The sequence below is a fragment of the Oncorhynchus mykiss genome, chromosome 28 (assembly GCF_057628025.1).
Source record: "Oncorhynchus mykiss isolate SJ-2025 chromosome 28, ASM5762802v1, whole genome shotgun sequence".
Classification (NCBI taxonomy): Eukaryota; Metazoa; Chordata; class Actinopteri; order Salmoniformes; family Salmonidae; genus Oncorhynchus; species Oncorhynchus mykiss.
In genome coordinates this window covers 8,942,501-8,958,292 of record NC_143049.1, presented here as the reverse complement: position 1 = coordinate 8,958,292, position 15,792 = coordinate 8,942,501, and the positions used below count along the sequence as shown (strand labels likewise).

Genomic DNA, 15,792 nt, shown 5'->3' with positions numbered 1-15,792 from the left:
AACAAAACAATCATAACTAAAATATAGCCGTTCAGACCCTTTGTTTGGGCAAGCCTAAATTAGTTCATGAATAAAATGACTTAAACAAATCACATAATAAATGACATGGACTCATTCAATGTCTGATTTGTTATTGTTACCCATCTACCAATCACTGCCCTTTTTTTGAAATTAAGCTTTTGAAAACCTCCCTGGTCTTTGTAGTTTAATATGTGTTGAAATTCATTACTTGGCTGAAATACCTTATTGATGTTGTATATATGGGGGACAGAGAAATGGTTAGTCATGAAAAAAAAACTATGATTTCACACCAAATATCTCTTTAAGCATGGTCGAGCTAATAAGTATGCTGTGGATTATGTATTTAACCACTCGGACACATCAAATATAGAGTTGACCTTCTGAACTGAGCTGCAGGACAGGAAGGAAACTGCTCAGGGATGTTGCTATGAGGCCATTGGTGATTTTAAAACAGCTACAGAGCTCAAGTTCAGTGATGGGAGAGAACTGAGGATGGATCAACAACATTCTAGTGACTCCACAATAATGAGTGAAAAGAAGAATACAAATATACAGAATAACATTTTTCCAAAACATGCACCTTGTTTGCAACAATTCACTAAAGTAATACTGAGAAGAAGACAAAAACAGCAAAGGAATACACTTTTTGGCCTGAATGCAAATCCAACACAACACATCACTAGAGTTACTGCCTCCTTATTTTCAAGGATGATGGTAGATGCATCATGGTATGGGTTTGCTTGACATCTGCAAATACTGGGGAGTTTTTCCAGGATAAAAAAATAAACTGATTGAAGCTAAGCAGAGGAAAAATCTTAGAGGAAAACCTGCTTCAGTCTGCTTTCCAACAGAGAATGAGAGAGGAATTCACATTTCAGCAGGACGATAACCTACAACACAACTCCAAATCTACTCTGGAGTTGCTTACCAAGAAGACAATTAATGCTCCTGAGTGGCCAAGTAACAGTTTTGACTTAAATTTGCTTGACTTAAAGCTTTGGCAAGACTTGAAAATAGCTGTAAGCATGATCCCCAACATCTTGAAACAGCTTTTGAGAAATTTTTAGAAAAATAATGGGCAATGTTGGACAATCCTGGTGTGCAAAGCTCTTATAGACTTACCCAAGTAGACACAGCTGTAATTGAAGCCAAAGGTGTTTCTAACATGTATTGACTCAGGGTGAAAATACTTATGAATACTTATAATACAACTATATTTTAGTTATTTAATTTTTTAAACTTTTTTTGTTGTTGTTGTAAATTGTTCTTCCTCTTTGACATTACAGAGTATTTTGTGTAGATTGTTGACAAAAATGACAACTAAATAAATCTTAATCCCACTTTGTAACACAAAAAAAATGTGAAGAAATCCAAGGGGTCTGAATACTTTTGCAAGGCACTGTATTTACATTTGACATTTTTGTCAGCACACCCTCTTATCCAGAGCGACTTACAGTTAGTTAGTGCATTCATCTTAAGATAGTCTGTGAGAGTCAACCACATATCACAGTTTAGTAAGTACATTTTTCCTCAAAGTAGTTATCAACAAAGTCCGTGCAAGTAGGAAAAGACAAGTGTTAGTACAAAGAAGGCAAGGATGTTGTTGTTGTTGTATTTACTATTATTGATTTATTTATCTTATTTGGGGGGGGGGGGGGTGCTGTAGGATTAATCAAGAGACTCATATCTCGCAAGTCTTCTGAGATCGGTGGTGTTGAAGAAAATTAGACAATGGAAGGACTGGCAGGTGGAAGCTCTGTATACTGCATAGTTAGCAGAGTTATGCCGCATAGTTTCAGTTAATATAGTATACTGTTACCGAATTGCCTTCGTATACTGTAGTCATTTTAATCACAAGTGCAACTCTAAATACCCACCTCAAAGTGTCACTCAATAACCACCAATTCTGGTTACTGCTTTGCAGCTATCGGACATATACTGTACAGATCTTAATTTGAGCCAGTTTGCTACAGCGGGAAAATAATCATGCAGCAACAGGAAATGTGAATTATTATGTGGATTATAATTAATGGACATTTGTGTAGGGTTTGATACATTTTCATAATGGAAAATCAAGTCTGAAATTTCAAAGTGGGAATTACAAATGTCAGAAGACTTTTTAAACCAATTAAAAAATGTCCTGCAATGCAGAAAAGTTCTCCTGCAACAGAGTGATCAAACTAAGATCTCTAGTTTCCGTTCTCTCATTTCTTAAGCTACCAGTGATGGGTGAGGGTAACACTTCTTGGTATATTTCACACCGAAAAACAAAAGACTTAAGTGAAACAAACAATAGATTAATATCAATAAAGTGTTTTTCTAAATAAGTCACAATAATGAAATGGGTAAAACTGTAAAACAGAGGCCATGCTGATCACAGGTGCAGTTCCAGACTGGTCTCATAGTCTAGACACATAGTAAACGTAAATCCAGGACACTTAAATTAGTATGATAAGTTACTGTACGTTTGGTGTGGTTACAAAAGACAGAACGCTACTCAAGGCAAAATGAAATCAGGCGTAGGTGTATGATGTGAATGTCTAGCAACCTAAAGGACAACTTGAGCATTTTAGCTAAATAGCAACTTGCAACTACTTACCACTTCTTAGCTACTTTGGAACTACTTAGCATGTTAGCTAACCCTTCCCCTAACACTAATAACTTAACTTAACTCCTAAACCTAACCTTAACCCTAACCTTAACACCTAAAACTAACCCTTAGACTAGCTAACCACCTAGCTAAAGTTGGCATTAGCCACAAGAAATTGAAATTCGTAACATATCATACAAAATGGATGATGTACATACACAAATTAATACATATCATACTACACTCAACAAAAATATGTGCTGAGATGTATTTCTGTCCTGTAATAAAGCCCTTTTGCAGGGAACAAGTCATTCTTATTGGCTGGGCCTGGCTCTCCAGAGGATGGGCCTGGCTGCCAAGTGGGTGGGCCTATGCCCTCCCAGGCCCACCAATGGCTGCTCCCCTGCCCAGTCATTTGAAATCCATAGGGCATAATGAATTTATTTTAATTGACTGGTTTCCTTATAGGAACTGTAACTCAGTAAAATCTTTGAAAATGTTGCATGTTGCGTTTATATTTTTGTTCAGTATAATTGTCCAGGATTTACGTTTACTATGCTACACTACATATACAAAAGTATGTAAACACCCCTTCAAATTAGTGTATTCGGCTATTTCAGCCACACCCTTTGCAATCTCCATAGACAAAGATTGGCAGTAGAATGGCCTAACTGAAGAGCTCAGTAACTTTCAACGTGGCACCGTCATAATATGCCACCTTTCCAACAAGTCAGTTCGGAAAATGTCTGCCATGCTAAAGCTGCTCGGGTCAACTCTGAGTGTTGTTATTGTGAAGTAGAAACGTCTAGGAGCAACAACGGCTCAGCATCGAAGTGGTAAGCCACACACGCTCACAGAATTGGCCCGCAGAGTTCTGAAGCACATAAAGCGTAAAAATTGTCTCTGGAAGCAACGTCAGCACAAGAACGGTCCATTGGGAGCTTCATGAAATGGGTTTCCATGGCCAAGCAGACGCACACAAGCCTAATATCATATACAATGCCAAGCGTGGGCTGGAGTGGTGTAACGCCTGCCGCCATTGGACTCTGGATCAGTGGAAACATGTTCTCTGGACTGATGAATCACGCTTCACCATCTGGCAAGCCAACAGAAGAATCTGGGTTTGGCGGATGCCAGGAGGACACTACACGCCCCAATGCATAGCGCCAACTGTAAAATTAGGTGGAGGGGGAATAGTTGTCTGCGGCTGTTTTTCATGGTATGGGCTAGGCCCCTTAGTTCCAGTGAAGGGAAATGTTAATGCTACAGTATTCAATGACTTTGTAGACGATTCTAGGCTTCCAACTTTGTGGCAGTTTGGGGAAGGCCCTTTCTTGTTTCAGCATGACAAACCTGGGCTCCCGAGTGGCGCGGTCCATACAGAAATGGTTGTCAAGACGGGTGTGGAAGAACTTGACTGGCCTGCACAGAGCCCTGACCTCAACCCCATCTAACAACTTTGAATTGGAATGCCGACTGTGAGCCAGGCCTAATCACCCAACATCAGTGCCCAACTTCACTAATGCTCTTGTGGCTGAATGGAAGCAAGTCCCATCAGCAATGTTCCAACATCTAGTGGAAAACCTCCCCAGAGGAGTGGAGGCTGTTATAGCAGCAAAGGGGGACCAACTCCATAGTAATGTCCATGATTTTGGAATGAGATGTTCGACGAGCAGGTGTCCACAAACTTTTGGTCATGTAGTGTATATCTATCCTTGAGTCAGTAAATCATCATCTCCTGGAGGTGTCGCTCAAGAACCAACGATTATCTTCAAGCCCGTGTCGTTTCCATCTGAGTGCATCCTCTCTCCATCTCAGTACTAGTGTGTGTGTGTCTCAGTGTGTGTGTTGTCACTCTCCTCCAACCTGCTCCCCGCTCAGCATGGCCAGATTTACGCAAAGTGAAAGCAGAAGGGATCAGCAGCAGCATCATCCCCAGCCGACTCATCCCGCCCCCGTCAACCTGCTTCTACAGCAGCCGCTCCTACTTATCCCTCATCAGAATCAGCTCGCGCACATCCCGGTTCCGAAACCCATGAACGGACCAGAAACTGTCTCCATGCACACGGACTGCGGCGCCATGAAAGACCAGGACGCCATCAAGCTCTTCATTGGACAGATTCCGCGGAACCTCGAGGAAAAAGACCTGAAACCTCTCTTTGAACAGTTTGGGAAAATCCACGAACTGTCTGTTCTGAAGGACCGATACACAGGCATGCATAAAGGTAGCGTTTTATGTCGGGTCTGCGCCTCCTCTTAGGCTACAGTTGGTCGTTACATTGTAATTACTGTAATTATCATCTGTATGAAACGCAATAGTCATTCCATGTTTGTACCTTTTTGTGATAGATAGTGTCTCTCATCATCTATTATCTCTTGTGATGTCTGTTCTAGCAGTAGTGTGTTAGCCTAGGTACCTTGTAGGCTCCTACTAAAAACCCCATGTGACTTGTGGGATATTCGGTAAATATCAGGTAAATTTTTTTGCTATAAGGGCTACTGTAGCATCCCAACTCTTTTTTTCTTGCCCTAATTATTACACACATATCTTAACCGTTTTGCGCCAGGTGCGCGCATAGCCTACAGTTTATCCTCTCGCCATCCTAGTGTGTCGTGATGCAAACAAACATTTAGAATATCTGGCAAAAAATCAAAAAGATCTCAATGTTTATTGTCGAAATGTTCAGTATTTTTTAACAACTCTCATGTCTTTGCATCACATTGGCAAGCTATACATATATGATCAACAGGATTAGGCTATGTGTCCTTCATGTGTGTGTGTGTGTGTGTGTGTGTGTGTGTGTGCGTGTGCGTGTGTGTGTGTGTGTATACCAGTGTGTGCGAGTGAGCAAGCATGTGTGTGTGTGTGTGTGTGTGTGTGTGTGTGTGTGTGTGAGAGAGAGAGAGAGAGAGAGAGAGAGAGAGAGTGTGTTTGCAAGCAAGGGTGCATAGTTAAATAAAGGTTAAATAAAATTAAATTAAATAATGTGTGTGTGTGACTAACCCTTGTTGATCTGTTTTGATTGACAGGTTGTGCGTTTCTCACCTACTGTGCCCGGGATTCTGCCATCAAAGCCCAGAATGCATTGCATGAGCAGAAAACCCTACCTGGGGTGAGTACTCCGCCGCCTACATGCTGCCAGGGTTTTGTACAGAATGAAAGATGGTATAAAAGCTTTTTCCCAAAGACATCTGGGGAAGAGTTGCCAATTCCTTTAGGATTGGGGAGAATGAGAGAGAGGAGAGTGAGAGAGAGACAGAAAAGAGTGAGGGAGAGGGGGGAGTGAAAGAGAGAAAGAGAAGGTACTGTACAAGCAGTAAACAGAGCCATGTAGATAGCTTGAGACTGTTCACTCTGTGAGCCATGCATGAGCAGGAATAGCAGGGGCAGGAATGGCAGAGAGAGAGAGAGAGAGAGAGACATAGAACGCGAGAGAAGGGAAACTGAAAAGTGAGGCAGATAGAGACAGAAAGAGAGAGAAAGCAGATGAGAAAGAAAGACCTGAAGGGAGAGGCAGAAAGGAAGGAGAGAGAGAGTGAGATGAAAAGGAGGGATATGGGTGTGCGTTTTGTTTGTGTGTGTGTGTGTGTGTGTGTGTGTGTGCGTGCGTGTGTGTGTGTGCGTGTGTCTGTGTCTGTGTGTGTGTGTGTGTGTGTGTGTTTGTTTGTTTGTCTAGATTCATTGTAGGTCAATGCCAAGTGGCAGCAGTGTAGGGAGCAGCATTCCGTTACATAAAATAATCGAATTCTGCTCCTCTTCTTTCCAGCCCACTACACATACAGAGAGAGAGAGAGAGAGAGAGAGAGAGAGAGAGAGAGAGAGAGAGAGAGAGAGAGAGAGAGAGAGAGAGAAAGAGTGTGTGTTTGGAGACTATGGAGCGATTTCAGATCCAATAGAAATTGCATTTGAATTCCAAAATGTTGAATTTGCATTAGGATCTAGAATTTTTATTTAATATTTTAAAATGTGTAATGCACATATTGAATTACTTAATTCATAAATTGAACTTGTATTTCATGTTTTGAAACTGTGTTGAATTGATATTACATTCAGTTTAACAATTCAATATCAATTGAATTAAATATTCAAAGTCAACATCAATTGCAGTTCTCTAAATTCAGATTCAGTTTTCAATTTCAGTTCTCTGAATTCAGATTCAAAACCAGAGACAACATCAGATGGTGGTACATTGCCAGCCAGGTAAAGTAGAGGAGAACAGATAGAATCAAACACTCACTGTGGTAAACAGAAGCGTCTAGCAGTTTCTAAAGCCAATGTGGCATGTTGAATATATTTTCTTCCTATTTGGCTCTAGCATTTGAACCATGTTGGGTATAAGTTATTATTCAAGAAAGCTAAGACTCTCTTGTCTTCGGTTCCCCTAATATTTCACAGGCCAGGCAGGACATGTTAGATGGGGGTGTCACAAAAAAAAAAAGGAATTTGGCCTCTATAAGGTTTGGACCAGGTCTCCTGCATGTCACAAGACTGTGTTAGCCTACTTAGACAAAGCATAGGGATAAGTTCAGGTAAAGGACGACACGATGTCACAGCGACCCCAGTGGTTGAACAACATCTCAGTCCAGTGGCACCATTGCAAAGGATGCCACGCTGCCCGCTTAGCGAGTACCGCTTCCCCCTGATTCAGCTCATTTGGAGACTAGAACTCGGGATTTCTCCCTCAAAAACACACGTGACCACACTCCTGAAGCATTCCAACCCCTCGTGCTATTAAAAAAGGCCTTCTTCAATTGCGGGGCGACACATCAGGCTGAGGAGTGAGTTTTACACCATCCCCATCCGCTACACTAATACAAGTCTTCAAGCTCCTGCAAGGTTACTCATCAGAAGAGCGTGGTTCGGTGAGCCATATTTATGTGTTGAGGAACCTGAAGACCTGTTCCTTGGACACGTCTTCGTTTTATGGTGAACGTGTTCGTTTCAAGTGTCCAGGTGTTGTGATACCGATGGTTTCTCAGGACTGATGGCTTCTACAGTGCGGTTGTGGTTAGATGGATTAGAGCTCCATGTAGTTGTCACGTCAGGGACAGCATTTCAGCTAAGCCTAACCCTTTTCCTAACCTTAACATAATTCTCCTAACCTGCTATGTTAATTCTCCTCACCTGATGTGTTAGTTATCCTAACCTGCTACCTTAGTTTCGCCTAACCTGCTGGTTTAGTTCTGCTAACCTGCTGCGTTAGTTCTCCTAACCTGCTGCGTTGGTTCTCCTAACCTGCTGCGTTAGTTCTCCTAACCTGCTGGTTTAGTTCTGCTAACCTGCTGCGTTAGTTCTCCTAACCTGCTGTGTTAGTTCTCCTAACCTGCTGCGTTAGTTCTCCTAACCTGCTGCATTAGTTCTCCTAACCTGCTGCGTTAGTTCTCCTAACTTGCTGCGTTAGTTCTCCTAACCTCCTGGGTTAGTTCTCCTAACCTGCTGCATTAGTTATCCTAACCTGCTGTGTTAGTTCTCCTAACCTGCTGCGTTAGTTCTCCTAACCTGCTGCGTTAGTTCTCCTAACCTGCTGGTTTAGTTCTGCTAACCTGCTGCGTTAGTTCTCCTAACCTGCTGCGTTAGTTCTCCTAACCTGCTGCATTAGTTCTCCTAACCTGCTGCGTTAGTTCTCCTAACCTGCTGCGTTAGTTCTCCTAACCTGCTGCATTAGTTATCCTAACCTGCTGTGTTAGTTCTCCTAACCTGCTGCATTAGTTATCCTAACCTGCTGCGTTAGTTCTCCTAACCTGCTGCGTTAGTTCTCCTAACCTGCTGCGTTAGTTCTCCTAACCTGCTGCATTAGTTCTCCTAACCTGCTGCATTAGTTATCCTAACCTGCTGCGTTAGTTCTCCTAACTTGCTGCATTAGTTCTCCTAACCTGCTACGTAAAATCACTTCTGTCTGTAGCTGTACTCCATCTAGCAACAACTGTAAAAGCCATAAATTCCAAGAAACAGTCAGTATCTAAACACTGGCAAGGGTAGTCATTATAAGGGTAACGTGACTGACTGAATTAAGACCTTTCATTTCTGTTTAAAAAAAAGTTGTCATTTAGCAGACACTATTATCCAGATCAGCTAGGGTTAAGTGCCTTGCTCAAGGACGCAACAACAGATTTTTCACCTAGTCGGTGAGTCGAACCAGCGACCTTTCAATTACTGGTCCAACACTCTTAACCGCTAGTCTACCTTCCGCCCCTATGTTAGCTAGGTGAACTAAAGCCTAGGCATTGGTCCTCTGACTTGGATAAATATTGTCAAGGAGGTCAAATGGGGGTAAAGTGTAACACAAGTCGTTTGGTGACCACGCTCGCGTGACGAGTATCTTGTCTGAGACCTGAAAAGTTGCATTGTCTGGCACACAGGAGACCTGGGTTAGAACCCCAACAGTCAAACTAATACGTCTTCAGGTCTCAGGCAAGGTTGCTCATCACATGCATGGATCACTAAACCACCTCTGTTGCACTTAAATGGGAAAATATATTCAGCATGCCACATTGGATTCAGAAACCGCCATAAGCTTCTGTTTAGAGAGTTTGATTCTCTCTGTTCTCAAGATTTTTTAAAATTTTTTCTCTGGTTTTGAATTTCAATTTAGAGAAATGAATTTGAAAACTGAATCTGAATGCATCTGAGAAGTTGAATACAGTATATGAAACTTTGATGAACTTGAAATTATAGTTTGTAAACTTGATACATGGACAATGATTGCAATATATACCATATTGAAACTGAATATACAAATATTGAATTTTAAATTCAATTCAAATTTTAAAACTCAATGTAATATGCATTCAATTCAGTTTCATATTATGAAATACAAGTTTTATTTATGAATTAAGTGATACAAATGTTGCATTACACATTAAAACATATAATGTTCAAATTCTGTATCCTAATACAAATTATAAATGAAAGAATTCAAATACACTGAAATCGATCCATAGTGAGAGAGAGCGAAAGAGAGAGAGGGAGGGAGAGGGAGGTGGAGAAGCAAAGGAAGGATACAGAGAGACAGCGCACTCTGTGGCTGAATCCTTATTCACCTCTTCCCCTTGCCCCTCGGCCCTCCGTTTGCGTTCACACACGCCTCTGCCAGTTGCACAAGTGTCCCAAAGCACAGGGAGTGAAAATTATTGAGGGTGTTGGGGCTAATTAGACCCTCAGATAGCCACTTCGACTGAGCCAGCAAGGCATCAGGCTTTAGGGCGAAGTGCTATCCCGACACGCACTGCGATATGTTAGGAGTTTGCCCCATTTTATACACAAGAATGGAGGTGTGCCTTATTATATTCACGTCCATTTATTTAGGTCCGATTTCGAGACTTGACACATGTAACAGATATAACGTCCCCCATATTAAATGTTTAACTGTGACTATATATGGTAAAACTACAGCAGGGATTTGTTCATTTGAATTTCATGCTAGTTTTATTATTTAAAAAGTGAATCTTACAAGTCAGGAGTGTGTCCCGAAGCTGATGGGTTTCTTGATCCCATTTCCCCTCTCTGTAAGTCACCGTCGGAGGTTCGTCAGAAACACTTGACAATGGAAGGCACTCAGAGCGAGTTGGTAGGGGCAAGGTGGTGGTTTGGGATTCACAGACTCACTCACTCACTGAGTTTCAGACACATAGCCGACATGCAAGATGGGAAGCTCGAATGTGTCGTATAAAATACTATAACAGGGCCAACCCCCCAAAGCAGTGTGAAATGGAAAATAACAGCTTGCTCTTCTCATGCCCACTAACCCATATTAATGCCACTCTCCTCTCCCCTTGTCGCTCTCTCTTTCCCCTGTCTCTCACTCTGTCTCTTCCTCTCTCTTTCTGTCTTACTATATCTTTCTCTCCCTCTCTCTCTCTCTCTCTCTCTCTCTCTCTCTCTCTCTCTCTCTCTCTCTCTCGTTCTCTTTCTCACAGTCTCTCTCCCTCCCTCTAATGGTTTATCTAGTTATTTCTCACCCCACTCTTTCTTTTGAATCCTAGCTCTCTCTTTCGTGTTTGTGTGTGTGTGTGTGTGTGTGTGTGTGTGTGTGTGTGTGTGGGGGTGTGTGTGTGTGTGTGTGTGTGTGTGTGTGTGTGTGTGTGTGCGCAGAGGAGGTTTTCACTCGTCTCTAATTGCCGTTTCCCTTCCTCTCACATCCCTCTCTTTCTTTCTCACCCTTCTCTCCTTTTACTGGAGGAGTGACAGCTTCATCAGAAATAATTGGCTGCTTGCACTGTGCAGCTGCATGTCTCTCTGCATGTCTCTCCCTCTCCCCCTCCCCTCTCTCTCTTATCCCTCACTTCTGATCTATTATTCATCTGCGATGTTGTAATGCAAAATTAATTAGGCTTAATAATAGATTTGGTGGGGTGTAGGTTAGACAGACAGACTGCCATTAAAACAAGTGTTTAGTGTGACGATTGACGTCCATGTTTAGCCAATGAAAAGGCGTGGGGAAGTTTTTTTTTAATCGATTTTTATTTTATGGCATAGATAGACTAGGGGAGGTATCATTTCAAATAGCCTTCTCAAAACAGCGGATAAGGTTTCGAAATGAAGATTAACACACGCACTTGCACAGACACACAAACACACATGCAGTACACACAGATTCCTTTGAACAATGTACCACCAGAAATTCTATGTCTGTATCTTAGCGAATGCTTGTGTATTGTTGATGCATTGTTCACAATCTATTATGCGCTTGGCCATGACATTTCTGCCTCACATTGATGGATTCACAACCTGAGCCAGGCCACTAGGCTATAGTAGAGCCCCATGAGCGGTACCATTGTGGTTTACGCTCCCCTTGCGACTTGTGCTCTCATTAATCCAGTGCACAGAAACGGATTAGATAGTGTTGTTCCACATGGTGATCCTCACTGTGACGGAATCATTCTCAAAAGACACAGGTGATGACACAGGGATATGCTGTGTTTGTGTGTGTGTGTGTGTGCGTGTGCATGTGCGTGTGTGTGTGTGTGTGTGCATTCTACCTCAGAATCCCTCTGTTACTCTGCGCTTTTACAGCACAGTAAACTCATGATAAGTTCACAACATTGTATATGTACAGTACCAGTCAAAAGTTTGGGCACACCTACTCATTCAAGGGTTTTTCTTTATGCTTACTATTTTCTACATTGTAGAATAATAGTGAAGATATCAAAACTATGTGTGTGTGTGTGTGTGTGTGTGTGTGTGTGAGCGCGTGCGTGCGGTGACAGAGGCACTCTTCCCTCAGGTTGATGACCATGACCTTCTCTGTCACTGCTGAGTCTCTCATTAACTCACATGTTTGGCCCTCCTCTCTGTTTCTCTCTTACTCGTTCTCTCTGTCACTCCCCTATGCCTCTCTTTCTCATCCTTCTTTCTCCCTCTGACCGTGTCCAACTGCAGTATATGGCTGTCTACACTGCCCGTCTTCGTTGGTTTTAATTGCTACAGTGCTTTGCTGAGATGCAACACATTATTCATCTAGTCCATGTTTCCTTGTAGAGAGAGGTGCCTGCCAAGAACACATGAAGACGTCATAGTAGGACACACTTACACACAGGCATGTTTAGTCTTTCTCAGAGAGCCTGTGTATTAATGTGCTCTCTATTTTTCTGTGAGAGCGTTTTATCTCGCCAGGAGAACACTCCCCGAAGTCCGGCAGCAGCAGAACCTTCGGTGGAAGAGTCAGCCCACATCTATTATTTAACAAAGTTAAACCAGAAGTATTAAGACCCCAGAGGGCTTTAGATCAGCCTCACAACAGCTGTGTTTGCAATAGGCTGCTCACAGTTAAACAAACTGCGAATACATGCAGCCTGAGATGCAGAAACATGTTCAATTCCTGCATGGGTTCCCCGTTTGTTTTAGTTACCCTTTTTGGGAGTCAACACATAGAAGACAAAACAAAGTGTGTGTACGTGCGTTCATGTGTGTGTTCGTGTGTATGTTCATGTGTGTGTCGTAACCTGAGGCTCGTTGGTATCTAAGGGCTGTGCCGTGTGTCTGTACGGTGTAGCGTGTGTGGTGCGTGTGTGTCTACCAGTCGAGGCTGCCGAGGGGAGGACGGCTCATAATAAGGGCTGGAACGGGGTAAATGGAATGTGTTTGATGCATTTGATATCGTTCCACCTATAACACTCTAGCCATTACCATGAGCCCGTCCTCACCAATGAAGGTGCCACCAAACTCTTGCGGTGTCTGTATGTACGGTTTTACAACCGCTGTTTCCATTTGTAGGGCTGTATAAAATCCCGGTCGGAATCACTGAATCCAGACATTAAGACAGAATTAATTTTGTTTTTATTGAAGTTAGTAGGAAATCAACTAAAAGTATTGAACTTGCATTAATTTGACCTGGCAGAATGATATCATGATTATTTGCATCAATCCAGCGCCCATTTGTTTTGCAAACTCTGCAACCACACGAGCGCTACAGAAGCATAGCTAACCAAACAACGGTCTCTGGCTGGTGCACACCCAAAAAATCTACATTTCCTGTTTTTTTTCCCAATCCTCACAAGTTGTCTCCTGATGTGATTTAAGCATGATTATGGACTTAAAGATCAAATGTTGTTGTTTTTCTAGTAATAAAGTGTGATTTTGAGGGCGAACGACTGAAACAGAAATGAAAAACTGAAACCTGGATTAACAAAACAGAGAAAAGGGAATTTGGGAAAAGAGTAAACGGAATCAGGAAAAAAAATATAACTGATTTTATATGGCTCTAATGGAGGGGTAGTAAGCTGTGTTATGAAAGGGTGGAGGTGGAGTGTGCTGTGTTATGGAAGGGTGGAGGGGTAGTGTGCTGTGTTATGGAAGGGTGGAGGTGGAGTGTGCTGTGTTATGGAAGGGTGGAGGGGTAGTGTGCTGTGTTATGGAAGGGTGGAGTGGTAGTGTGCTGTGTTATGGAAGGGTGGAGTGGTAGTGTGCTGTGTTATGGAAGGGTGGAGGGGTAGTGTGCTGTGTTATGGAAGGGTGGAGGGGTAGTGTGCTGTGTTATGGAAGGGTGGAGTGGTAGTGTGCTGTGTTATGGAAGGGTGGAGTGGTAGTGTGCTGTGTTATGGAAGGGTGGAGGGGTAGTGTGCTGTGTTATGGAAGGGTGGAGGGGTAGTGTGCTGTGTTATGGAAGGGTGGAGTGGTAGTGTGCTGTGTTATGGAAGGGTGGAGGGGTAGTGTGCTGTGTTATGGGAGGGTGGAGGGGTAGTGAGCTGTGTTATGAAAGGGTGGAGGGGTAGTGTGCTGTGTTATGGAAGGGTGGAGGGGTAGTGTGCTGTGTTATGGAAGGGTGGAGGGGTAGTGTGCTGTGTTATGAAAGGGTGGAGGGGTAGTGTGCTGTGTTATGGAAGGGTGGAGGGGTAGTGAGCTGTGTTATGAAAGGGTGTAGGTGGAGTGTGCTGTGTTATGGAAGGGTGGAGGGGTAGTGAGCTGTGTTATGAAAGGGTGGAGGGGTAGTGTGCTGTGTTATGGAAGGGTGGAGGGGTAGTGTGCTGTGTTATGGAAGGGTGGAGTGGTAGTGTGCTGTGTTATGGGAGGGTGGAGTGGTAGTGTGCTGTGTTATGGAAGGGTGGAGTGGTAGTGTGCTGTGTTATGGAAGGGTGGAGGGGTAGTGTGCTGTGTTATGGAAGGGTGGAGTGGTAGTGTGCTGTGTTATGGAAGGGTGGAGGGGTAGTGAGCTGTGTTATGGAAGTGTGGAGGGGTAGTGAGCTGTGTTATGGAAGGGTGGAGTGGTAGTGTGCTGTGTTATGGAAGGGTGGAGGTGGAGTGTGCTGTGTTATGGAAGGGTGGAGGTGGTAGTCAAATCAAATCAAAGTTTATTTGTCATGTTCGCCGAATACAACAGGTGTACAGTGAAATGCTTACTTACAGGCTCCAACCAATAGTGCAAAAAAGGTTTTAGGTGAACAATAGGTAGGTAAAGAAATAAAACAATAGTAAAAAGACAGGCTGTATACGGTAGCGAGGCTATAAAAGTAGATATGTAGGTATGGTTAAAGTATATTGTGCAGTGTTATGGAAGGGTGGAGGGGTAGTGAGCTGTGTTATGGAAGGGTGGAGGGGTAGTGTGCTGTGTTATGGAAGGGCGGAGGGGTAGTGTGCTGTGTTATGGAAGGGTGGAGGGGTAGTGTGCTGTGTTATGGAAGGGTGGAGGGGTAGTGTGCTGTGTTATTGAAAGGGTGGATGGGTAGTGTGCTGTGTTATGGAAGGGTGGAGGGGTAGTGTGCTGTGTTATGGAAGGGTGGAGGGGTAGTGTGCTGTGTTATGGAAGGGTGGAGGGGTAGTGTGCTGTGTTATGGAAGGGTGGAGGGGTAGTGTGCTGTGTTATGGAAGGGTGGAGGGGTAGTGTGCTGTGTTATGGAAGGGTGGAGGGGTAGTGAGCTGTGTTATGGAAGGGTGGAGGGGTAGTGTGCTGTGTTATGGAAGGGTGGAGGGGTAGTGTGCTGTGTTATGGAAGGGTGGAGGGGTAGTGAGCTGTGTTATGAAAGGGTTGGAGGTGGAGTGTGCTGTGTTATGGAAGGGTGGAGGGGTAGTGAGCTGTGTTATGAAAGGGTGGAAGGGTAGTGTGCTGTGTTATGGAAGGGTGGAGGGGTAGTGTGCTGTGTTATGGAAGGGTGGAGTGGTAGTGTGCTGTGTTATGGGAGGGTGGAGTGGTAGTGTGCTGTGTTATGGGAGGGTGGAGTGGTAGTGTGCTGTGTTATGGGAGGGATGAGTTGTAGTGTGCTGTGTTATGGAAGGGTGGAGTGGTAGTGTGCTGTGTTATGGGAGGGTGGAGTGGTAGTGTGCTGTGTTATGGGAGGGTGGAGTGGTAGTGAGCTGTGTTATGGAAGGGTGGAGTGGTAGTGTGCTGTGTTATGGGAGGGTGGAGTGGTAGTGTGCTGTGTTATGGAAGGGTGGAGTGGTAGTGTGCTGTGTTATGGAAGGGTGGAGGGGTAGTGTGCTGTGTTATGGAAGGGTGGAGTGGTAGTGTGCTGTGTTATGGAAGGGTGGAGGGGTAGTGAGCTGTGTTATGGAAGTGTGGAGGGGTAGTGAGCTGTGTTATGGAAGGGTGGAGTGGTAGTGTGCTGTGTTATGGAAGGGTGGAGGTGGAGTGTGCTGTGTTATGGAAGGGTGGAGGTGGTAGTCAAATCAAATCAAAGTTTATTTGTCATGTTCGCCGAATACAACAGGTGTACAGTGAAATGCTTACTTACAGGCTCCAACCAATAGT

At 43.6% G+C, this 15,792-nt stretch overlaps 1 protein-coding gene and 1 long non-coding RNA gene across 5 annotated transcripts in view; one reads left to right on the top strand and one right to left on the bottom strand.

Annotated features, from left to right (window-relative positions):
- Positions 1–15,792, bottom strand: part of LOC149970704 (uncharacterized) — a 193,236-nt gene that overhangs the window by 150,342 nt on the left and 27,102 nt on the right. The window lies entirely within an intron of this gene.
- Positions 4,399–15,792, top strand: part of LOC110508443 (CUGBP Elav-like family member 5) — a 51,136-nt gene continuing 39,742 nt past the window's right edge. For all 4 annotated transcript variants that reach the window (XM_021588962.3, XM_021588964.3, XM_021588960.3 and 1 more), the window contains exons 1-2: positions 4,399–4,836; positions 5,642–5,724. In XM_021588962.3, the coding sequence (XP_021444637.1) occupies positions 4,494–4,836; positions 5,642–5,724 (426 nt within the window). In that variant the 5' untranslated portion in view covers positions 4,399–4,493. The remainder of the gene's footprint in view (positions 4,837–5,641; positions 5,725–15,792) is intronic.